This window comes from Truncatella angustata, assembly GCF_020726525.1.
Source record: "Truncatella angustata strain MPI-SDFR-AT-0073 chromosome Unknown BKA67scaffold_5, whole genome shotgun sequence".
Classification (NCBI taxonomy): domain Eukaryota; kingdom Fungi; phylum Ascomycota; class Sordariomycetes; order Amphisphaeriales; family Sporocadaceae; genus Truncatella; species Truncatella angustata.
The window spans coordinates 1,027,014-1,051,240 of NW_025763385.1; the positions used below are offsets into that span (position 1 = coordinate 1,027,014).

General features: G+C 49.0%; 8 protein-coding genes across 8 annotated transcripts; 5 read left to right on the plus strand and 3 right to left on the minus strand.

The window, feature by feature from the left end:
• Positions 1-348: 348 nt before the first annotated feature.
• On the plus strand, positions 349-1,558 carry BKA67DRAFT_536520 (beta-lactamase; the record flags this gene model as incomplete). The annotated part of the gene is made up of 2 exons (XM_046100168.1): positions 349-1,496; positions 1,528-1,558. 2 exons carry the CDS (start codon positions 349-351, stop codon positions 1,556-1,558), a joined length of 1,179 nt encoding a protein of 392 aa, XP_045957077.1.
• A 3,385-nt stretch (positions 1,559-4,943) lies between these two features.
• BKA67DRAFT_536521 (Metallo-dependent phosphatase-like protein) lies at positions 4,944-5,753 on the minus strand (the record flags this gene model as incomplete). The annotated part of the gene is made up of 1 exon (XM_046100169.1): positions 4,944-5,753. One exon carries the CDS (start codon positions 5,751-5,753, stop codon positions 4,944-4,946), a length of 810 nt encoding a protein of 269 aa, XP_045957078.1.
• A 1,605-nt stretch (positions 5,754-7,358) lies between these two features.
• Positions 7,359-8,545, plus strand: BKA67DRAFT_567568 (putative UDP-galactose 4-epimerase). Its single transcript, XM_046102983.1, has one exon. The coding sequence runs from the start codon at positions 7,549-7,551 to the stop codon at positions 8,446-8,448; it is 900 nt and encodes a 299-aa protein (XP_045957079.1). The 5' UTR covers positions 7,359-7,548; the 3' UTR covers positions 8,449-8,545.
• A 740-nt stretch (positions 8,546-9,285) lies between these two features.
• BKA67DRAFT_536523 (uncharacterized protein) lies at positions 9,286-11,058 on the plus strand (the record flags this gene model as incomplete). Its single annotated transcript, XM_046100170.1, has 3 exons — positions 9,286-10,067; positions 10,640-10,827; positions 10,886-11,058. The coding sequence occupies 3 exons, from the start codon at positions 9,286-9,288 to the stop codon at positions 11,056-11,058; spliced, it is 1,143 nt and encodes a 380-aa protein (XP_045957080.1).
• Positions 11,059-11,584: 526 nt separating this feature from the next.
• On the minus strand, positions 11,585-13,495 carry BKA67DRAFT_519665 (SWR1-complex protein 4; the record flags this gene model as incomplete). Its single annotated transcript, XM_046098118.1, has 2 exons — positions 11,585-11,725; positions 11,858-13,495. The coding sequence occupies 2 exons, from the start codon at positions 13,493-13,495 to the stop codon at positions 11,585-11,587; spliced, it is 1,779 nt and encodes a 592-aa protein (XP_045957081.1).
• An 811-nt stretch (positions 13,496-14,306) lies between these two features.
• BKA67DRAFT_593021 (transmembrane emp24 domain-containing protein) lies at positions 14,307-15,188 on the plus strand (the record flags this gene model as incomplete). The annotated part of the gene is made up of 3 exons (XM_046104893.1): positions 14,307-14,510; positions 14,632-14,937; positions 15,039-15,188. The coding sequence occupies 3 exons, from the start codon at positions 14,307-14,309 to the stop codon at positions 15,186-15,188; spliced, it is 660 nt and encodes a 219-aa protein (XP_045957082.1).
• Positions 15,189-17,234: 2,046 nt separating this feature from the next.
• BKA67DRAFT_519295 (kinase-like domain-containing protein) lies at positions 17,235-18,806 on the minus strand (the record flags this gene model as incomplete). Its single annotated transcript, XM_046098086.1, has 3 exons — positions 17,235-18,221; positions 18,278-18,547; positions 18,678-18,806. The coding sequence occupies 3 exons, from the start codon at positions 18,804-18,806 to the stop codon at positions 17,235-17,237; spliced, it is 1,386 nt and encodes a 461-aa protein (XP_045957083.1).
• A 3,477-nt stretch (positions 18,807-22,283) lies between these two features.
• On the plus strand, positions 22,284-24,042 carry BKA67DRAFT_646830 (uncharacterized protein; the record flags this gene model as incomplete). The annotated part of the gene is made up of 6 exons (XM_046105924.1): positions 22,284-22,433; positions 22,588-22,884; positions 22,941-23,027; positions 23,078-23,310; positions 23,349-23,509; positions 23,795-24,042. 6 exons carry the CDS (start codon positions 22,284-22,286, stop codon positions 24,040-24,042), a joined length of 1,176 nt encoding a protein of 391 aa, XP_045957084.1.
• Between the last annotated feature and the right edge of the window lie 185 nt (positions 24,043-24,227).

The following is a 24,227-nucleotide window of genomic DNA, read 5'->3' on the forward strand; positions in this document are numbered from 1 at the left end:
ATCAGCTCCTAAGATCTGAACGGCGGGTCTTTCGGGGTCATGTCCAGCGGGGTTGTGGACTTTGAGCAACGGTGTTTAGTGGAGGCAGCCCAGGTCATGATGAGTGCTATTGGTCTCAGCCCCTGACTTCACGATACCAGGGTTCGAAAACCGCAGTACATAGTCATAAATGAGAAGTCAAAGCTAGCTGTGCCTGCCGGATTTTTTCTTATAAGAGAAGTGTTCCTTCAGATGCGTACGATGACATCCGTGCAAATATTTTGCTCTTAATTCTCTTACGTACCCAGCCCTTCCGGAGATACCCCGGACCCATTCGACACTGGTGTCTCACAATAGTTCAAGTTCAACATGGGCGACATTGTACATGTCAACGGCCACTGCGATGCCAAATTTCAAGGCGTCCGTGATGTCTTCGAGAAGCACATCGCTTCTGCTGAGGAGAACGGTGCATCTTTAGCGGTGAATATCGAAGGGCAAGATGTGCTCAGTTTATATGGAGGTTATGCAGACACTGCTCGTACCAAGCCGTGGGAGGAGAACACCATTGTCAATATGTTCTCTTGTACCAAGATCGTTTCGGCGCTTGCGTTGCTGAAGCTGGTCGACCAGGGCAAGATCTCGATCAACGACAAGGTGGCTAAATACTGGCCGGAGTTTGCCGCCAATGGAAAAGAAAATATCGAGATACGCCATATCCTATCACACAGCTCAGGAGTGGCAGGCTGGAACACACCGCTAACAATGGAGACATTGTGCGATACAGAAAAGAGGACGGCAGAACTCGCAGGTCAAGCGCCATTCTGGGAGCCCGGTACGATGTCTGGATATCACTGCTGGAACTTCGGTCACTTGGTCGGAGAGGTTGTGCGACGCGTGACTGGCTTGAGCCTGAAAGAGTTCGTGGCCAAGGAACTGGCCGAGCCTACCGGCGCCGATATCCAAATCGGGTGTAAGGAGGCAGACTGGGATCGTGCTTCTGAGATGATACCACCTCCAGCCCTCAACGTCGGCCCAATGCCGCCGGATGCCATGCCGGTCAAGATTCTCAACCCATTCCCAGATGCTATGTTTATCCACACGCCACAGTGGAGACGCGCAGAAATCGGTGCTGCTAACGGTCATGGAAACGCCAAAGCCTGCTCACGCTTGTTCTCCAACGTGACACTTGCTGGCAAAGGTGGCAAACTGCTGTCCAAAGACACTGTCGATCTGATCTTCCAAGAACAGACCTGTGGAGTGGATGCTTTCAGTGGTCTTACCATCCGCTGGGGTGTGGGCATGGCTCTGCGTGGAGATGGCCAGACTTCCTTGGATGAGTGGCTTCCGCCGGGCCGTGTCTGCCTCTGGGGAGGTTGGGGTGGCTCTTTGGGCATTATGGACTTGGATCGTGGTATCACAATTTCGTATTTGATGAACAAGATGCGGCTCGAGACGCCCGTCACTCCTCTTGCAAAAGATTACATCAAGGAGATCTACAAGAGCATTGGCGTTGAGTGGTAATTTAGCGATAACTAACATATGGTTTAGCGGTAATTTGGCGCATTCAGTTCCTGCGTAATTCCTACCCGTTTTTCTATGTTTTTCCATTGAGATGTTGTCTATGAAGCTTGCATGAATAATACGTGTGCTCAAAGTGTAGAAGACTCATCAACTGTTTGTTACAACCTCGAAACTTGGATGACTCCTTAATAAAAGCGAGTATATTATATTGCACCAGCTTCATGTTCCACGTCGATCTTGCTTGATTAATTTTAAGCTTATAGAACAATTTTGTAGCATTTTTTGTACCGTCAATTACGTCGGATATGATTGTGTTTATTACAATGGCTTATCCTTAACTACTATATCTTTAATACAATATACTATTTGTGTATCTATAGGTAGGTCTACTATGATATGTCCATGTTGCCCCCAAAGTGTGACAGCTATGACAACGAGCGTGCCAGTCCTCCGGAAGCCAGCAGATAATGATGTACAGATGAAATAACTGATTCACGTGTCATTGACAACCCTTGCTAAATCTTTTTATTTTTTTATTTTTTTTTTACATCGACATAGGATCCTAGAAGTGCTTAGTCGACTATTGTCCAAGTACCCACAGCATTATAAGCATATAATGGCATCCACTAGTACATGAAGCTAGAGATACTTTTCCTATAAAGAGATATGCATACATTTTATATAACGTTCCCTTTTTTTTAGTCCAACCTCTCAACTATTAATTATAGATATGATGAATAGTCTTATTTTATCTTGTGTATCAAAATCAAGGCGTGACGCCTTGTTGCCCCGGCGCACTTATCCGACCCCCTAAATTAGTAATAATTATAATAATTATCGATTGTTCTATCTAGAACTAGGTGAAACTCTTTTCTTCCATTGTACCAGAAAGTTCTTACCTTCGAGATTATTTGTCCATTATAATACCATTTTCTTTACACCTCTACTCCATTGCGTACTACGCCGCGTCGCTCCAAACGTGTATTAATGATATTTTTCGATAATCAACATCGATTTAGAGGCTTATACAAACCCTCTTACCGTTTTCTATTCACCAAACGAAGAATAATTTCGTATTTTCTCGATAATTTGACATCGGAATTCTACGGATGAGCTTGAGCAACCGTGTTATGTATTTCTGTCTTCTTAACAAATGTTATTATCGGCTACTCCGTTATGTCACGTCCGTAGTGCTTAAGGCTAGAATAAGCTTTGAATATCAATGTCAGAGCTTACGCACCCATACTAGGAATATACACACGGATTCGGAAATTATACTAGAATGCGACGAAATTCTGGATCGTAAGCAAACGCTCCAATGAGCGCACGCTATATAGAGCGTTTCTTTACGGTGCTTGGAAGTAAATCTCTGCCTTTATCATGGAGTACGGCAAGTTAACAAAAAGGAGTTGCTTCGACTCAAGAATTCACATTAGTCATCATTTCGACACACTTAGCCATGATAATGCATTATTTAGCACTCTTAGCAAGCTAGAGCCGGACTCCGGACCGACTGCCCTCATCGCTAAGTATCTTGATATTGTTGGAAACGTCATTAAGGAGCTACGGGTTGTAACAATGGATGGCATGGGAAATATTTTGACCTCACATATTAGCGAAATGTACTCTAACGCTAGCAATGCGTTGTTCGATCACGTATAACTCGCGGAAGTAAATAAAAGAATGGAGGCTCAATTACAAGTGGAAATCGTTTAAGGAGGATATTACAGAACTTGTATAATGATATTAAAGCACGAACTTCGCGAACAACCCTGATTTCAATCGCGTCATACACGATTATGGCACTTCGGTGCCTCATACGGAATGTTTATGACGCCGGATCGAAAAGCTTTCAGAACCGACTTTTTGCAATAAATCAATCAGATGTAAATTTGATCCACTGAGATTTCATTCTCGATTTTGGAACGTACTCTCGGAAGGTGTTTCGGTCAAGAAAAACCTCACGAATCATTAATCTTTCTCTACTCAGCACCACACTGTCTCGTCCATAGCTCGATATCATGTGTAATCCTCTAATTGACTGGGCTAAAGGTGTTCACCTACGTTCCGCCTTCTCTACGTAAAACAGGCCATTGAATTCGCGCGTTTCCTTTATTCTTGAGTGGAATTTCTTTGTACAAGGCCATTACCACCGTATGATTTGCGGGATATTACTAAGGCATCACCTATATTATACTGTATTCATTCGTCTTAACACTAAATTCTTTGAGCATCGCACTGGTAACATTATTTTTTTTTTTTTCGTAACGCTTTCCTAGTTTTGCATATTTCTTCCATCACATCATCCTCGCCGATTTCTCCACACTGGGATTTTACTAGCAAGGGAACTGTCTTCGTTACCAGCACAACAATCAGAGCCATGGCCATAACCACCGCCGGAGCTTTCACAACCACCACTGTGTGAGGAGCCCCGAATACTGGCACCTTCGTAACTGAAATCAATACTACCAGGGACAGAGGTACTGGTGCCAAAAGTCGGTTTACCATGGGCTACACGTTCACTGTCTCGGCCTCTGTCGCCCGACTTCTCATCAGTGTAGGATTATTTGGTTCTAATCATCGTTATCGCTGGCGGCCTCTAAGCCAATGTTGCTTGGTTGCGCGTTCTCATTGTCTCCCGAAGGAATGATAGTGTGATGGTGAAATCCATGTTGAGCCACCTTCAGTCTTAGCGTCTCGTTTGATGTTGAGCGATAAATAAATGTATTTGTGGTTCTGTGCTAGCCGTTCGCTATCAAGGACTAAAAAGGCCAAGTCTTCCTCGTCCATGAATATCGTACAAGTGATCTCATCCGCTCAAACAGGTTGCTGACGCCAATACAAACACTGCATTTTTCCTTGAATCAAAAAAATCTTGTCACAAATTTTCTTTTCGTCTTTCCATTTTTCTCAGAACGGCGTGGAACTCTTATTCACTCATCTCAATTCATTTACCACAAAACCAAGCTCTCTAGTATCGTCCGCTCACAAAATTAAGCATACCGCTTGCGATCAGAACTAACAAGATGGCATCTTTCTGTAATTATTTCAATAGTAAGTAGTGGAAAATTAGCATGTCACAGACCTACCTAATCAAATCAAGTTACCTTTATGAGACAACTGTTCATCATCGTCGTATCCATTCACTGAGCCATATTCGACTAGTATCTTTCGTTGGTCTACAGCGTAGTGAAATCATGCTTGGATTTATATTTACTTACCTGAACATTATTGGAGAGGTTGTGGAGGAAGCGGAGAGGCCTACAAGAATCAAAATGGATAGCCATCTGATCTCTCATAAGAATCAGTTATACGCCCGTGTAAATCATGTAGTACATCAGAATCTTTGAGAATTTATTTATATCGATCATGGCGCATTGCTTTTATAAGGAACGACTACATATCAATAAGTAAGCTTTCCTGATAACTCTGATTCTTTTTGGCTACATCTCTACCACAGCTGTCCCGTCAAACCCTGTGGTTTGTCTAAAGTAGTATCCCCGCTGGTTAGCATATACCCGCTTTCCACGCTCATCTATGAAATCACAGTTCCAATGGGTATGGCCAAAGGCCCAAATCGTAACTGAATCACTTCGCCAAGCAGAATTGTCTGCCAGGTCGGTGGCAAAACCAGACCTGATCGCACTTTCTCCATGTCGAGGATCTTTAGCCCGAGGATCCTCAGTCGGACAATAGTGAGTAAAGATGACGACCTTCCTGCCCGAGCCCTCCAGAGCTTGAGTTTCCGACTCGAGCCACTCGACATCACGTCGGTGCTCCTTGTTATGCTTCTCGATATCCCAATCCCTGATGTGATAGAAATCATTGAGCCCAAAACTGACAGCCTCATGAGACTCCGGAGGCACGTCTGAGAATAACGTGCACCCGAGGATTGTGATGTGGTCCTCGCCGTCGTCGATATCGAATCTAGTGCGGTCAAGCAGGACAAAAGAACCGAGCTCCTCCGCTCCGCCTTGCTTTTGAGCCTCTACACTCGCGTTGAATTTGCCTATCAGAATCTTTGCTTGAGGCCAGCTCGCGTGGTAGGGTTCATGATTGCCCATGACCAAAAAAACGACCTTGAATTGTCGCAATTGAGTGAACAAAAAGTTGGCGTAGTCGTCATAGTCTTTGGCAATACAACCGATATCTCCCAGAAGGGCAAGATATGGAGCTTTCGGAGTAACCTCGAATACATCGTAACCCTTTGGCGCCTCGAGATGTAGATCTGACTGAATCTGAATCTTGATCATATTGACGTTTTGGGTGGTGATACGACCCAAGTCGAAGATAGTCTCTGACCTTGTCCACCGACAGCGCCTTCTGAGCCTATATATAATCAAGCAGAGGCTCATCAGACGATATTGGACAATGCCTTTCTTCACATGGATGAAGGCGCTAATTGTCGTCAAGTAAGTCAACTGGCGAAAATCCTTGCCAGCTGGCCATGTTACTTTTGATTAATCAATAGGTGTTGAGTAGCTTTAATTTACAAACAATACATTGTTGATATGCAACAAAACATGTAGAGCTGTGCATGTTTGTGAGCTAATCTTTTGGTTTTTGGGATTATCTGATGACCTACCCGATGGCGAAAAGAAACCGAACAGCATGGTCTAGCAAACCACGATTTCCTGCGTTGGTGATGGGCTGTGGTTTGTCAACTGTACCTTAAGAGGCAGTCCGCCAACAGGTTGCGCGACAAGATATGCTGCAGTTTTTTCTATGTCTACTACTTTATTCGGATATAAATTTGTAGTAATCTCGCCACGTCCTCGCTTGCTCTTGTACAAAAGCTTCCTAGCAGCGTCGATCCAGTCAATATTGAAATGAGTGTGACCATATGTCCAGAGTATTACGACGGAGCTCGACAAAACATGCTTCCTTGCTCAGGTCTGTCGCACAAGCAGCGTCTGAGCATTCTTGCCGCGATATCTGAGGCTTTTAGCACGCTCATCCAGGGTAAAGCAGTAATGCATGAAGATGAGAACTGCTCGGAGCGTTGCCCGGATATCAGGGCAGTTGGATTCATAAGGATCGTGATTCCTGCAACAACTGCGAGCACTACATGATTAGCAAGGTGTTTAAATAAGAATTGAGGAAACCTTACTTTCTGGGGCACAATGTTGTCATATCGCCGAGATGCACACGGTATGGGACTTTCGACTCGATTTCAACAAAATCATAATCATCTTTTACCTTGATTGATATGATCTGAAGCTGTCACAAACTAACCTAGAGAATCCTTGCGAGCAGGCTGTCAGTCAGAACCTCTACTTCGATATTGCGAATACTGTTGCGTTATGAGAAATTCTCTGTTCTCCATCATCGGTAGCATCATGCTGCCGATGGAATAAAGATGGGAAATGGAGATCTGGTAAAGTTCAATATGGCCAGCAAAATACCTTTGTTTAACATGCAGGCGATAAAGTGTTGCGTGTGAAAGGGCAGAATAATACAGCTTCGTTGTGGAGTCATGATCAAGTGAATACCAACGCATGGGCTTGTCGTCTTATAGCCCCACCCATCTGAGCATATGACGACAATTCCCAAGTCGAAGACTTTTCCTGCTGGCTGAATGCAATTACATGTACGCCAAAAAGTCATGGTTCACATGATTAACATAGACAATCACACGCAGGAGTAACACAAAGTCGAACCATACTGGCTCTACATTAGCTAATTTGATTGGTAGCATGTCGGCTGCACGATGCTCACAGGCCAGGTATTCAAAGCTCTTAGTGGGGCTCGTCTTTTGAAGGAACAGCACCAATTTGAAATTGATCATAGCAGACGACGAGCCAACAGAATCTATAATTAGGAAACAAAAAGAGTTGAAATATATGCTTTCTTTTGGCAACAAGACAAGATGAATACAGAAACGGTCTCAGTGCCACATGAAATCTGTGTTCGTTTATCGGAAGCCCGGCTCGATGACGTCGTTGTTACGGATAGCATCATAATGATGTTTGGCCACAGCCTAACCCCATACTGTAACCGAGCGGTGATTTATAACACAAACCAACATACACTTATAGCAACCAAAATATGTTCCTCAGAGCAAATTCCTTCATAAGAGCATTTCACACAACAGTACCAAGAAATATGAAGATCGCAATCACAGGAGCACGTGGCACAGTCGGCCAGGAGGTCGTCAAGCTGTGCGCTGAAAAGGGCCATGAAACAGTACAGATCAACCGCACCGATCAAGAAAAGGACGATACCCCCAACACAGAGATGCGCACGGCGGATGCAGCAAACAGCTACGAAGACACAGTCAAAGCCTTCAAGGGGTGTGACGCCGTCATCCACCTCGCTGCGATTCCCAACCCCGTGGACAAGCATGACAGCACGGTCTTCGCCAACAACGTGCTGGCGGCCTTCAACGGGCTGAGGGCGGCCGCGGAGGTCGGAATAAAGCGATTCTGCTACGCGAGCAGCGTCAACGCCATTGGCCTCGCATACGCAAACCAGCCGCTCAAGTTCCCCTACTTCCCCATCGACGAGGACTACCCCGTCAACCCCACGGATGCGTATGCGCTGGGCAAGGTGGAAGCCGAGACGGCGGCCAAGGCGTTCCCCAACTGGTATCCTGGCATGAAGGTCGCATGTCTGCGAATCCACGAGGTCGCAGGCAAGAAGGATGTGCTGCAGGAGCACAAAGAGAACTGGGAGGATGCTGGCGTCAAGCAGCTCTGGAGTTGGGTCAACCCTGTCGCGACGGCGAGAGCCTGCCTTCTGTCTGTCACAGAGTCGGACAAGTTTGAGGGCTGTGAGATCTTTAACATCTTGGCTCCGGACACGACACTGGATACACCATCGAAAGATCTTGCAAAGAAATATTACCCCGGCGCCGAGATCAAGGGTGACTTCAGCGGCAACCGTGCCTTCTGGACGACAGATAAGGCAGAGAGGATTCTGGGCTGGAAGCATCACGAGAAGGAGTAGGGCAAACAATGGGACTATAGCGTTACCTAGTAATATCTAGCATTTTTTAAGGCGCTGTTTTGCAGCGAGGTAATACCAATTGGCATGTTGAAATGCGTTCTCGATGTCTATCATTGCGTGAATGCTGGATGGTGGATCACGTGTGATGTGATATTTTATGACGCTGCAAGCTTATTTTACTTGTAGAACCGCGCTGGCCACTATTGAATTTGGGTCTCGTACTCCACCGTTCTTCTATATCTTTCTTTTTTCTTTCTTTTCAAATTTTGTTTTTCATGACAAGTTGCACATGGACGAGCTATTACCGGAGGTAGCAGAACCATGGGAAACAACATCCGTCATGCTATTAATTGAGGACTAGGTCTATGATCGTATGGTTCTTACGGACGAAAACGGGCTTCATCCAGCCGTATCATTTGGAAATATGAATCTCGCACTGTCAGCGCAGACTGAAGAGCGCGTGACAATACCGGATTGTCCAAAAATTGGTCAAGGTTTCAAAATGAAAAACTGTCCAAACTGCTCTCCCAAACACAGCCCCAACTTTGAAAACTGCCTCAACCCACGGTATCCAAACAAAGCTTTCTCCGATGCGTAGTCGAGCCATTCAACTTGCACGATACAGCAGATATGGAAGAGCAAGTTTGCCCCAAGACCGTCCATAAAAAGACAGCGCCAAATCCATGTCGGCACAATTAAAGCAATTCCCTCCTTTACAAATCTACATCTTTTGAGACGCTCTTCTCACTTTGTACGGTTTGAAGCTTGCTCCCCTATATTCCCAAGCTAGATACCACATTTACCCCAGCACTCGCGCATCCAGACCAAATCGTCAAGATGGCCCGTTTCAACCCCATCGCCATGCTCAGGAGCAAGCTTGAGGAGTACAAGAATCAGAGGAGGGATTCCAAGCAGTCTTCCTCGTCCACGTCAGAGGGCGGGGACAGTTTCCAAAGATCTGCCAGACTCATCTTTATCAGGGCTGGTCCTAGAGGTTTCGTGCTGTCTGTGGAGGGCGGCTCCTTGCACATGCACAGACTGCCACAACCGGAACGGCATCAAGGCCCGCCGACCCCTTGCTTGTCGGCGTCAACTCAGAGCCACTCTCCACCCACTAGCTTTGAAGGCAATGGAACTGCCAGTCCTCAAGGGCCACCCAAGCCATCCGAGGAGCCGCAGCAAGATGTGACCAGCAAGGCTCAAGAGCATCATAGGGAAGAAGAAGAAGAAGAAGAGGAGGAGGAGGAGGAAATTAAAGAAGACAACGACGCTTCCCACTGCAACCCCGGGTCCGTAGAGCTCTACAAGAAGCTCAAGCGCATGGACTCCTTCGACCTCCCCTACCGACTCAAGAGAGTCAGCCGCACCAGCGACCCCTCAAACCGCTCCCCGCCCCCGGAGCCGGAACAGCTGCAGCTGCGGACCCCATCCCCTTCCTCCTCACCCTGTCTGCCCTCTCCCCCACGCTCTTCCCCACCTCCGCCGCGGTCCCATCCGGAAAGCCTGATCGAGGACCGCATCAGATGGCCCCTGTGGGGCGACGCGGACGAGCACCCCGAGTCCGCCGACGACAGGGACGAGGCGGGGAGCTATGTCCCGGCGAGGCAGAACTGGCTCAGGTACGCGTAGGTGGCCGTCGCAAACGTGCCTGGCGCACGGTCCGCCGAGGTCGTGAACCATGTGGCGGCGGGGGAGCTCGAGGTCTTGGAGCGGGAGCAAACTGCCGCGATCGAGCCGGATCACCCTCTGCTTGGCCTCGGTGGAGACGGCGGGGAGATTCCAGATGGCTCTGTTCGTTTCTGATGAGTACTGGGATGAGGAGGCATGCATGGCTTTGTAAGGAGTATTGCATTGTTTTTATTATTATTTTGGTGTATTTAGAGTAGTGTACTACTACCACTGTTGCTTTGGGATTTGCTTTGCCGTACGTTTGTAGAGCTGGAGAAGACATGGGAGTACATGTGGGCTTGGTCTTTACACCAAGACGTTTGGATACTACGCCGTTATGTAAATTGATGCTGTCACACGAACTCTTGTCCCCGCTGAACTGAATTTCTGTGAATACAAATGTATGCCAAACCTCTTGTATCGCGAACAAAAATAGAGGGATGTCTTCCCTTCCGACACGAGCCGCCATGGAAATCCAGCCAGCTGCACGTGGCAAAATGACCAAAACTAAATCACAGCGCAGGAGCCTCGTCCCGCAAACGAGCTCTGATCTCCTGCCACGCCGGGAGAATACAATACAACGACAGCGACACGCGTCCCCACTTCAGCCCCAAGAGATCGCTCAACGCAGAGGCAGAGGCAGCCACCAGAACGAAACCATGAGCGATACAGCTAGGCTATCCGGAACGCGGCCGCGGAGCATATCGCCGTGTAAGGCAGCGCAACGTAGTAATTTTCACGTATCTTCTGTTGCTGGCTCAAAGTATAGCGCTCGACGTCGTGCAGGGGCATAGTCCCGCCCCAGGTGTCGTCGGTAAACGCTGGGCTCCGAGCGCCAGAGTTTTAGAGACCGCACCAGAAGGTGCCGATGCCGAGAAGGCGACTGAGCGTGAGCAGATATGGTGGGTGATGACATCTGCTCCGAAGACCCTAAGTTGCTGAACAGCATCAAAATGCTCCTAGGAGCAACACATCCGCAGATGTGTTTCTCAAGCTCTGTTTGACCTCATTAGATGTCTGAAGTTGGCCTCTTGGGTTGCACATGTTGTCCCACGACACGGCCAGACCGCTTCGATGACCTAGGAAGAATGATGCTGAGAAGGCTCCTATAACTGTCGAGATGAGCCATAGACGAAGAGCACGGATACGTTGTGCTATTCGATCGCTGATTCTTTTTATGGGGGATGTAAGAGACAGAACGCGACCAGCCTAAGAATATATCGAGGTCCCCGCCATCATGCGTAAAAGGGAGGATAACAGCGTCAGCCTAGCAGCCACATTGTTTTATATGGGACATTGACTATATCCGCATCAAGAAGCAATTCTGTTTAAAGGCTTGCTCGCTGACGAAGCGGTAGAGAGGGTTCGCAGTGGAAGTAGAAAGCCTGAGCAATCACCAGCAATACACAATCTCGTCGAGTAGCACGACTGCACAGGATGCTAATTGGAATCTGTAGCAATTTCTGATCTACTTCTTCTGCCTCTTAGAGCTCTGGTCGCTGACACCACTAATTTCACTGGCGCTCCTCTTACGCCCGCCACTGCTGGTTGGTCGAGGGGCCTTGTCTTCGGCTGACTCTCGTTTCACCTCGGCTGCTTTTTCTTCCGCCTTGTCTACATTTGTAGAGTCGGTTTCGGCAGCCGTCTCGCCATTCACTGAGGGCTGGGCTGCACCTGCGCCTGCACCGGATGAAGTACCGATGGCACCACCTCCCATGGTCAAGGCGGCTTCCATGGAGACCTCTCCAGCATCTCCACTTGCTGCTGCTGCTGATGTTGCTGCCGTATCCTCGCCTGCGGTCTTGGACTTTGGTTGGGTAGGAGGATTAGTCTTGTCTCTTTCGGCCTTCTTGGCTTGCTCCACCTTGATCTCTCCGTCTAGCTTGTCACTGATCTTCCTCAGATCAAGCAGCGTCTGAACATTATTCAACAATCTTTCCATCTGGTCGACGACATCCTTGGTTGGCATATTGAGTCGAGAGGGCACATCGAGCTCAGCCAGAGTATTTGTGATGCGCTGATGTTGAGCATTGGACTTGGTGGTGAGAATCTTGTTAATCTTCTCATAGCGGAAAGTAGGACCACTTGATAATCGATCGACGGTGGTGACGACGCCATAGATTTGCTCTTCTTGCTCGGTAAGCTTGCGGCGTTCCTGGGGTTGAGCGATGGCCCCCTTCTTGGTAGGCCTCTCTGGACGACCGTCGGCGGCACTGATGGAGTCACGATGGCCACTCGTGGTGGATAGGGCAATGCTCTCGCGTCTGGGGTCTGCGGCTGGGGTCGAACCGGGATGTGCAGAAGGACCTGCTGATACTGGTGTGTTTTGTCCGTCAGTGCCCATGATGGACTTGCGCTTCTTGGATTTGTCGACATTCATCAGGTTCTGGAACAAGGTGTTGAGACCAGCGCTGGTCTTGAAGACGCTGAGGTCTTGTGTGGTCTCGGTCTGGGGATAGTCTAAGCGGTTGTAAAGTTCTCTACGCTCGAGATTGAACTTGTCCTGTCGTGCGACGATACGCTTGACTTCGATGAGAAGCGATTCCTCCTCGCGAGCCTCCTCCTTGGAGCGGCCGAGTTGATTTTCGGCAAAGATCTTGCGACGGCCCTCGGCCGCTGGATCGAAGCTGGTCATGATCTTGTGTAAAGCAATCTCATCGGCGTTCATGTACTGGACAGGCTTCGTGACGGTCATCATCCTGGCTGCGACCTCGTAATACCGCGACTTGAGCTCTTCCATAGTACGGGGCCTTTTGGCTTGTACCACTGCTGTGCTCGCATGCCCCGATTCGTGCCCATTTGCGGGTTCGGTTGATTTGGGTTGGTAGTCGTAGCGATCCCATATTATCTCCCACCTGAGGTCGAAATCCCGTACGGTTTCCAACAGGTAGTCAGTCTCCTCTTTCGTCCAACTGTTACTGACTAGGGAAGAGTTGTACTGGTCGTCGCTATATTCGGGGATGTGAACCTTGACGTTGAATTTAGCAAAAGACGAGTCCTCGAGCTCTTCTTCTTCTTTCTGATCGGTCTCCATCTCGTCTTGGCCATGCTGAGGATTCGGTTCTGGTCGTGATGGTGGTTGAATCTCGTCCTTCCTCCTCCAATGGCTGAGTATAAGTGTTCCATCCTGGCGGGCCGAGTTGCGGAATGGGCGCATTTCCCATTTCGCGGCGGGTTTCCTGGTTCCGAACCGTCGCTTCTTGAAGGAGGATATTGCCGGGACAATTGCGATGGGATTGTCTCCGCCTAGATTTTGGACCTCTCTGGCCAGACCTTTGAGGTTGGGCCGCGGGGCGGTTGTCCTCTGCTTTTTGGTCGGTCGCGGGGCAGCGCCATCGTTTGGCAGGTTCAAAACCTCGCGTACATCGTGTGAAGTCATTTTGGTGGTATCTTCTTGCAAGAAACCGAGCTGCGGATGCGTGCGCCGAGAGGTGGACTGCCCCGTCGAGCAGCTACCTAGAGTCGCCGCTGAGGTGCTGCGACAAGGACCAGGACCAGAAGTTTGGCCGGAACGAAGCTGGGCAGGCGGAATCGCGGTTGCATGGGGAGGTGGGATTATTAGTGATACAAAGTCAACGAGGGAAGAAGGAAAGGAAAAGAGTAAACAACGGATTAGTCGCGATAATGTCTTCTGTCTAACGCGTAGAGCTTTGATGGATTAAAGTAACCTGAGGTTAGTTGAATGACATGAATGCGATAAGATACTGTAGATACTCGCTCCCGTCGCCGCCAAAACCAGAATCCAAAAATGCAAATCCAAATTTCCAACAGGTCTGACAGGTGCTCGCGCTTTCTCCCCCGAAATATCCACTTTTCCTTTTTATCTTAGAGCTTGAGGCTTGAGGGCGACCTTTCTCAGCGCTCGAGCCAATGACTTTCTGCCTGGCCCGCTAGACTCCCTCGGGCCTGTTTCTGCTCCTCAGAGCAAGCCAAGCCAAGACAAGACACCTTGAACTTGCTCCAGCTCTATCTGATTACCCCCCCTGTCCATTTTTCGGGCGAAAGACCATCTGGACATTTGGCCTGTGAAGCGAAAGTACAGCAGAGCACGACGACTTGGACGCTCCTTCCAGCTCCCCCGTCACCAGCGAACACCACGACAACCAACCCGCTCAACTCAGCTGTGATCGCTCTTCTCCCGCGATAGCTTCCCTCCACCAGGTCAATTGAGCCCGAGTCGCCGATCCACAATGAGGACGATCCTCCCTCTCCTTTCCCTGGGCACTGTCGCCCACGCCCTGTACTTCTTCATCGACGGCACCACGCCCAAGTGCTTCTTCGAGGATCTGCCCAAGGACACGCTGGTCGTCGGCCACTACGATGCTCAGGAGTTTGACGAGAACACCCAGTCATGGTCCAAGCACGATGGCATCAGCATTTACATCTCCGTTGATGTAAGTTTCACCCCCTGGAGCCCAGCTTGCTTCTCTTCATTGCCCACATGCTCCCATGTTCGCAAATATCACGATAGGCACCGAGGACCCGTTTGCTAATTCGCTTGGTTCCCCCCTATAGGAGGTATTCGACAATGATCACCGCGTCGTCTCGCAACGTGGCTCTTCCGCTGGCCGCTTCACATTCAGCGCCGCCGACGCTGGCGAGCACCGCATCTGCTTCACTCCCTCCTCCAACTCGGGCCGTCAGGGCTGGTTGAGCTCGATGCACCCCAATGGTGGCATCAAGCTCACCCTCGACCTGGCCATCGGCGAGACTAGCGACATCGAAAGCACCGACAAGGGCAAGATGGCCGATATTTCCCAGCGTGTCAAGGATCTCAACTCGAGGTTGCAGGATATCCGCAGGGAACAGGTCTTCCAAAGAGTACGTTGCGTCACGCCTTCAGCCCAGTTCCAACCCCCCATTGCTTCCCATCAGCAGAAGAGTCTGGCCGGCAAGACAAGAACTAATAAATGGAACTATAGGAACGCGAAGCCGAATTCAGAGATCAATCCGAAAGCACAAACTCCCGTACCATTCGATGGATGGGCATCCAGGTGCTTGTTCTGGCCGCTACATGCGCATGGCAACTCTCGCATCTGCGATCGTTCTTCATCAAGCAGAAGCTTACCTAAGCCTGACCTGCAGCATACCGGAAGGCTTGCAACAAGATAGCAGTGCTGTCTCAAACATGAATATAGAAGATGACGAAGATTATGCCTCGGTAATCTGTTTATGCGGGTGTCCTGGCGGTATTCTCTCTGTATTGATACGAATTTTGGTCGGCGTCTTTGATCCATCTCGCCAGGCATGGGCGGGATCAGAGGAGTTACCCAGGGGTAGCAAAAATCAATGAATGTGCTTTGCTTGTTTCCTATTCTTCTCTACACGTAGCTGATGATCTCCTGAACGACGCCTCAGCGACGTACATTTTGAGGTTACAGCCATATAATTCAGAGCAGACCAACTATACAGGCCAAAACTCCAGCCAGAGTGCTTATCTTGTTCTTGCCGCCTCATGGTAGTAACGTTGCAACATGCGGATTGCACACTTGAATTTCGCAGGCAGGTCGTCGCAGTATCCAGAACCAGGGCTTAATCGGCCTGCTTTAGAAATGTATTCAGTTCACCGGCGTTCAAACCGAGTGCGGACGAATGTAGTAAGCTATCCACGGCGTCCATGGCTTTTCCCGTGTCCAACACCCGGTATAACCCCCAACGTGCATACGCCCTGGGCACATCGACACCGCACTCCGAGCTGGCAGGCAATACGGCAGCGCCCTCGCGAGCAGCTTGTCTTGACTATGTATGATATCGACGCCTCAGCACTACTCACCCACCCACTCACTCACTCAAACTTGAATCCAGTACAGCAAAGACGTCGGACAGGCTCCTTGGGGGAAAAAAAGAAAAGGGGGGGGGGGGGCAAACATTGAACAAGCGCCCCTTCGACCGTGGGGTAGATCTCTCCTGTATCCCAGCCCATGCGAAGGTTTCTGCTCAGGTGAATTGAATCATAAAGTTGAAACGAATTCTTTAAAACCAAAAAGAACAGGGACTTGGCCGAAACCCTTTTTTTTTATTCCTTTTATTTCTTTTATCCTTTTCTTAGTCAAGTTTTGGCTAGTCTCAGATCATCCCAGCCATGATCCCCAACCTCAGACCATTAGGTTCGTTGGTAGGACGCAAATCTGTCCTCGAAAGAGAATAGAAGAAGCAAAAGGAATTCGAATTCTGACTCAAGTCAGAGCCTTTGTGTTTTACAGCTTTAGTCAGTGAGCTCCAGGATTAAAATCATTGGATTACATGATCAGGAACCAGTTTAGGTGCAGACGCTATATGTAACATATGAAGAATTCTCTTATACCCATTGTGCTTGCCTATTCTATCAACACTACAAAAGTCTCAATGCAGTTCTTACCCCCTCTGGACCCTCTGTCTGCATACCTGCTACTCCACTGCCGTGACTACTGACTTCACCACTCGTTCTCAATGACGCTCTATACTATCGCCCTATGTCATCGTAAAAAACTCTTCTTCCGCCTATAAATTATGAACATGTAAACTAGTGCAAGAAAATCCAGAATGCTGTTCCCCTTGCGCCATTGCTCTCAATCGCTTTCGCTGACTATTAACAGACACTTGATCAACTTTCTGTGTTTCGTAGGTAGCGAGTGTCGTGAATGAGATTTTATTTTTGATTGCATTTCCGATACCGTGACTCCGTCAATGCCCAAGCCAACGCCAGATCTCGATGCGGACAGAGTAGACCGGCAAGCACGAGTTGCTGATTAAGCTTTGCCAGACACAGCAACGTCCACACCAGATCAAGTCGATTCAATTACGCCATGGCGCCCATTCCCTTATATATCAGCCTGGCCAAACGCTTGATGCAGATGTCGCTTGAAGCATGTCAATGTTGGAGAAAAGTCGCTGGTGCATATGAAATTCGTCATAGCTGAGATGGAAACAGCTTTCGTAAAACACTATGTCGGGAATAGGTGCGGTCCAAAAAGTATTAAAAAGTCGTAGCAGAAAGCACGGGACCATCTCATCCAATGCTCTCTAAAGTCTATGTGGAATCGCCATCATGACATGCGTCACAAAGTGCACTCAGCCTAGACGGGCGGCGACAGGTGGCCACCCATGCCTCCAGTTCTGGACCTCTGTACGCAGCAGCACTAACCGCAGCATAGTACCTTCATAAACTTCTGGAAGCCAGTAGGTTGAGGCTCGGCGGGGCGGCTACCGGGCATGGTTTGAGCTCCCATCTGAGAAGTTTGAGGCGCCATTCTGGGTGGCAAGTTCTGGTTGCTATTCTGAAACTGAGCTTGAGTCGATCCAGTCGGCGTAGCCATGTCACGGAGACCCCCTACCGCACTACCTCGCTGCGCCTGGAGAGCGCCTGGGGCGTTTGGCCGGCGTTTGTCCATCGCCTTCGCTGGCGAGGGAGGTGGGGGCTGCGCGGCGTTTAAACGATCGCGGGTGAGATGAGGAGTGCTGGCGCCAGTACGAGATGCGCCGTGAAGTTCCATCTGCGACGGGCCTGGCCTGGCGTTTGGGTTGTGGTAAGCTCCTGGTTTGTGCATAGCGTCCCAGCCCTTGCTGGACTCCTTGCTGATCTTCATCCAGTCGTACTCGCCATCCTCGACCTCTCCGGTGTTCTTCAATGACTGGGTGAACAGGTCTCTCAGGTAGTCGTAATCCGGGGTATCCTCAAATCCAAGGTTCCGCACGTACGTCAAGTATTTGCTGAACTCCTCGGGGAATCCTTCGCACAGATCCTTAATCGGTGTAGTCTGCTTCTTCTCACCAATCTTCTCATACTTCTGCTTGTTGGTAGCAGCCTTCAAGCCTTGCCACGGCAGCCCACCTCGGAGGAAATACATGAACACGTGGCCCAGGGCCTCAAGATCGTCACGTCGCGATTGCTCGCGGCCAAGATGAGTATTGATACTCATGTATCTGGCGGTTCCGGAAAGTGATTTCCGCTCACGGTAAGGGATGTGTTGCTTCGATTTGGGGTCACGGTATTGCTTGGCCATACCGAAGTCCACGACGTGGATAACATTGGAAGCCTTGGTTCCCGGTCGCCCTATCAAGAAGTTGTCTGGCTTGATGTCTCTGTAAATGAGGTTCTTCTCATGAATGGTTTGAACCCTTGAGAGCTAGCATCTTGTTAGTGTCCAGGCGAGGTTCCAAGATTGATCGCTCATAGGCCTACCATTTGCTTGGCCACCATGACAACAGTCTTGATGGTGAATCTGCGGCCACAGTGGTCAAAGAGATCCTCTAACGAAGGTCCTAGTAGATCTATCACTAGGATGTTGTGTAGGCCTTCCTGGCCAAAGTAGTAGACATTGGGAATGCCGGCTGGTGAGGAGTTAGTGGCAGTGGCACAGATAATGCAACGTGTGTACTTACGGCATCCGACAAGAATCTTGTATGTGCGATACTCATCTCGGAGTTGAGGTGCATCGCTCTTACGAGGCTCCTGTTCGAGGAAAGCCAGGTTAGCCACTGAAAAAGCACATGACATGGAAACAGAGCAATGATGAATGCGAATGAATGGTTGCCGGCGTGGGTGGTGCATGATTAATGATAGGATGCATATGGTGACTCACAAATTTGATGGCCACCTGTTGGTTGTTCAACAGGTTGGTACCTTCGAAGATGACACCAAATGAACCCTCTCCGATCTTCTTGCCGACCCGGTAGTGGACGCCGACAACATTTGAAGATGAGGAAGCCATTGCGGATGAGGGACACAGCTACCGATGCTGGTGCTGCTCGAGATGGGCGAAACGGAAGAGGTTCACACAAGGTCGTGAACTAATGAATCGGGGGGAGATGACGAGGTGTTCGGAGGTTGGCAAAGGCGGTGGTGGAGGGCCTGGGTCGGTGGGAAAGGAGTACCTGAGATACTGGTACACTCAGTGTTGACGTGTTGTCATCATCTGAGTGCAAGCAGGCGGGTATTTGATTCACTGATTCGACGTTTCGCAATCGGCGTCGGAACTCGCGGACGAGGACTCGTCGTGATTGACAGTCGTCGCGTGGAAAGGCTGGTCGACGATGTTGATGTTGACGTTGTCTCAATTGACGGAAGGGCAGAGGATCAGAAGGGAGAAAATGAAATCGGCACGACAGAGCCAAAGGAGCCTAGAGATTAGAGGGCTAGAGGCTGGAGGCTAGAGGCTACTTAGTACCAGAGGGCAGGTTCAAGGTCTCAAGCATGCTCAAGGTCCAATGTCGGTCACAGGCCTGAACTTGAACCAACGGGGACTAACCTCAGGAAAATGGGCGGGCTAGGGGTGGCCTAGCTCGAGGATTGGCCTGCTAGACCCCGTGCAGACTAGGCACTGCCCCGTGCACTGGGCCATTTGAAAGAGCCTCTCCACTGCCCATCCAAGCGAATTGGGGCCCTTGGAGCCTGCACACGAAGCTCTTGGTCACACTAAGCACAATCAGGAAACACGCAGATTGAGGCGTTGAGCGGTCTTTGGCGGGCGAATGGGCAGCGCTGAACTCGTCCCGCTTCGATGCGAGACAAATTCCAGAACTCGAGTCTCTCATATTACCGCCATCATGTCTTGAGATTAACCCAACAATTACTACGTCAATTGGGAGGATCCCTGAAGATCAAAAAAACAGACCTTGGATAGATGATGCAATGTCCATGTATGCAGCAAACCTCAAGAAAGGGAGCCCCATCACTGGACCAAGTCACATTCAATCTTCGTTCATACCATTGATTGTCATTCAGCGCACCACGACACCCAATGCACCATGGAGACAAATGCAACGTAGACCTGCCAGCAGCAGCCTTGATTAAGGTACCACAACCTTTGTATCCACTTCACCTTGCAGCTGATAGTGCCCTGCCATTACACAGTAAGGCAAAAGAGCTGGACGTACTTGGACCCTTTTCTTCTATTTCTCAATAGCAGATATCTGCAGCATGATTCGGTGAACAATCGCTGCCAGTCCTCAATTGATACGTGTCCGACGGATGTGTCAGTCGATTGCCAACTCAGTGGCATTAGCATTCGTTGTTCGTATTATCCAACTAGAGAAAAAAAATTCATCAAGCACACTGAACTTGCACAAATGATCAGCCAGCCCACTAGCAATTTGCCTGTGCAACAAGAATCTTTTGGGGCGCACCCAAGCGAGCGAGGCTCGGTCATGCGGCCATCAACCTTGGTTGGGGAGCTCTAAACTTATCTCTGCTTATCACAGCATTGGGGCGTAAGGTTGAGAATACAGTGTTCTTCCAATCAGCCATGCCATTTTTCTAGCTTTGCGATCTCAGCATAATTGTAAAGCCATAAAGCCTATTTTCTGCGTCCTGTCAGGGCTCTCTCAATTCACCTTAAGAGAAATTAGCACACTCTCGGATCCGGATCATGGTCGGCTGCCATAATAGAATAATAAGGAACCCCTGAACACCGCCTCACATCCACTTTGAAGTCTAGGGGAAACAATGTGGCAGGCAAACTTGGAGCTATTAAGCTTTTCCCGCCCTTAGCTTTTGAGAGACAGACAGGTTGGTCCTATCAAATGCCCCAGACCAACTCAGAAATGGTTGTTCTCATGAGCGTCTTTTTTCTGCGAATCACCGTTTCATTCATGCTTGGTGGTCAGGATCGACATTCTCAACGGCTGGTCCAGAATGTCTGACCGTAACCAATACCCCTGCATGCTGCATCTCCAAGCTCTGTCTGAAAGATCGTGGAGAAGCTGGACGTGGTTAGCTTATCCGAGGACTACTGGAATCAAATGATTATCGTCGCGTCCTCCGTAAAACACTTGGAAAAGAGGTGTACCTGATGCAGCATCATTCGGACCACGATAGGCCATGACCATTACCGTGTGCAAAGAGACCAGAGTCATGTAACTAACAACGATTATTCGACGATGCTGCTAGCTTCACCGACCATCTACAACCAAATTACCGGCATCTCCTTTGATTTGCATACTGCTGATAGACCCTCAAGAAAACCGCCTAGTTCTTGACCCATCCTCAGCTATCGGCGCTATATATGCAGAAGTTGAAACGAGTGTTCGACATATTTGCTTCTATAGTTCATTTCCGGATCTATCATGGGTCACGCACGACTCACGATGTGCCGCAACTCCCCTTTGCTGACACAACTTAATGACCGCTAATTATAGCCCTCAGTGGCCGCCACCCCGCATTTCTTTGCCTCACCTCACTCACCCCATCTTCCGATCTACAACCGACGAGGAGAAGCAGGTCCGAAAAACCCGTCGTCAATGTTCGCTTTGTGACATCGAGAACGTCGCATGTGTGCCCTGCCCATGCTCAACAGCCATGCATTTATTCTCGTTCAGCATTACAGAATCATTCTTCTTCATGATGGGCATCGTGGGTTGGTCTAGTTTGATCAACACTTTCTCCACTTATGTTGATATGCATTTCGTAGCTGAATAGCGACTCCGGGGGGGGGGGGGGGGGGGGGGGGGGGGGGGGTCAGTAAACGCAAAGGTTAGTTGAATGTCCCGGTTTCAATTCGAAATCGTGCACATAAGAAGCTCATATTAATGCCATCTCAGTGGTCAGTATTCCTTGGATGGCTGCATATGTTATCTGTGGCACAATGCAGAAAGTCTCGCAATTCGTTGCGCTGAACTGTTTTCTGTTAGCCTCGGCTGTGTATACCTTGGATCTAACAGCTCATAGCCACCTTGTCACTGTGTTCGGAGCCTCTCGGTAAGTCGATTAGGATCTCCGACAAAGATTGTTTCCATCTAAAGATACTAGAATGGGCTAAACAATGTATTATCGAAGAGCAATAATTCATCCTTATCAACAAGAATTTATCGCATAGTTGATTTGTAGAAGCTTCAAAAGTTGACCTCTCAATTACTGCTAACGTGGTTAGCCTATCAACTTACATACGGTCACAGCTTAAGCCCATATGCCATATTACAACAGATGTTGCAGTTGTCTTGCGAAGCCACCCATGCTGTAATGGTTGAAATATTCACACATTTCTAGCTTAGCTTCCATCTGCAAGGCATGGCTGGGCTTGGCAGCTGAACGACCCGGTTCCTCATTATTTCTACAAGAAACGCGATTGTGCGCGATGGTCAAATTGAGACATACCCTTTCAGCCCCTGTATTTCGCCTGTCATTGGACTCTGAGCACGCGTTTAAATGCCATTATCCCAAGAACAAAAATTGGTAGTGCACTAAGACGGAGATGGACACGTTGTCTATGCATCATGACAACAAGCCTCTGGAGCTGGCCGGCCACAACGGCTTCAGTGAAAGCCCAACGCCCTTAACCCATCTCCCTTCCGAGATACAACTCATCGTCATCGCACATCTAGATCCTGCGAGCCTGGCCATCGTACGTCAAGTCTGTCGCCAATACCGCAACCTCATAACCGCCGAATTTTTCAGGAAACAATTCAGTGCGTATCCCACGGCACAAGCAGGAACAACTCTCCGCTCGATATGCTACGAGTGCTTGACAACTCCTCCCAACGGATGTCTTGTCGTAGACAGGCGCCGTACCGGCACTTTTTGGAATACAATTTGTTTCCGATGCTTTCGTCAGAGTTTTCGTTCCCTGCCCACAATCATGTCCGCTTTCAACATCCCCTCTCAAGGCCCCTGGTGGAATCCAGGGGTTAAAACAATCGTCCAAGTACCACTCCGGTGGACGCATGACAGTGCTCTCAACGAGAAAGAGGCATATATCTGCCGCTGGTGCTTATGGCCATTACGTAGTGATACAGCAGCAAGAGAATACTCGAAAGGGGTTTCATGGCCGCGGCACCCGGTGCGTCATCGATGGTGTAGGTCCCAGTATAAATTTGTCCAGAGCATCTGGATTGTGTTAGGTTTGCTGCAGTTTGCATTGAGCGCAGCGGGAGGTATTGCAGCATTCGCCGTATACGCGGATTATGAGGAACTCAAGCCCTTATACATACCTGCTGCCGTGAGTCTCCTGGTCTGGCCTTCGAAGTTAGGACACTAATGCCGTGTCAGATTAATTTCGCCTTGATGTGGCCTCAGCTGATTGTCGTCTTTTGGCCAGCAGATCACACTCACGCCAGGAAGCGGATTAAACCGTGGTTTATTTGCGTGGTTATGGAGTGTATCATGACGGTTTTGTGGATTTCGCCTATAATCGTTAATACCCAAAAATTTGCACTACTTGTCGAATATACTATGGGCTACAGCTTCCCAGTATTCTCGTTGTGCGTCTTCGTCGCAAACCTGTAAGTTCGACACCGAAATTAGCATGACTTGGCACAAGACGAGTTGACGCAATCAGCATTTTCCGATTTCTGAACACAGCCGGCTATTTGCTTTTGTACTTGGGATATGATTCCACTGATCTCTACCTTCCGGACATATCTTTACGGAGGAAGGCTCTATATGGGACTCGTACCGCTGTCGAATGGTGGGCATACTCAGGTTTGTGATCAGTATTTACTCGGATTTCCGAGATCCATATGAATCCAGAAGACCGGATCACAGGTGAGCACTTGATAACCCTTCAGGAGGAGAAAAGGAAAATGAAGGCCAAGGCATCGCACGCCACAGATTCTATCAATAGCGAAGCAATTTATCGATTTGGAGCAGACTCAGAAGTCCTGAACTGGTTCAACCGCCATGTCTCATATAATGTTATGGCTTGTCCAGTGCTGAGCATTGCCTTCCTGTCTGCATAACTTGAGCTTCAAGTGACTATATCTCCAGCGAAATGGTTACAGATACCCAGGCCGCGTGGCGACAGCCTTCTGCAAATAGCCCAGCCGCACTGCTACGTCGCGCATGCACCTCCAAAACCTGCACCGCACAGACAGCTGCAGGCTAATATAGTCTACGCACATGTATATAAGCACATTTCTCATCAGCATGGGTATAAATTTGCAAAGGGTCCAGTCTCAATGAGACATCTGCAACGGGCCGCCGGTATGGACATCGTTGCGTCTAACAAGGAATAGTAACCTGCACCACGGCCCCTGCATAATGGTACATTAAATCTTACAACCGCTTAAGCGATCGCAACACCACATTTAAGCTGCGCTCCCCCAGAATTTCCCCTGCAGGGAGGCGTCCACAATGCCGAAAGACTCTCCATTGGGTCTACGTCTGATCCCGCCATCCCAAGAGAATTAAGCACGATGGG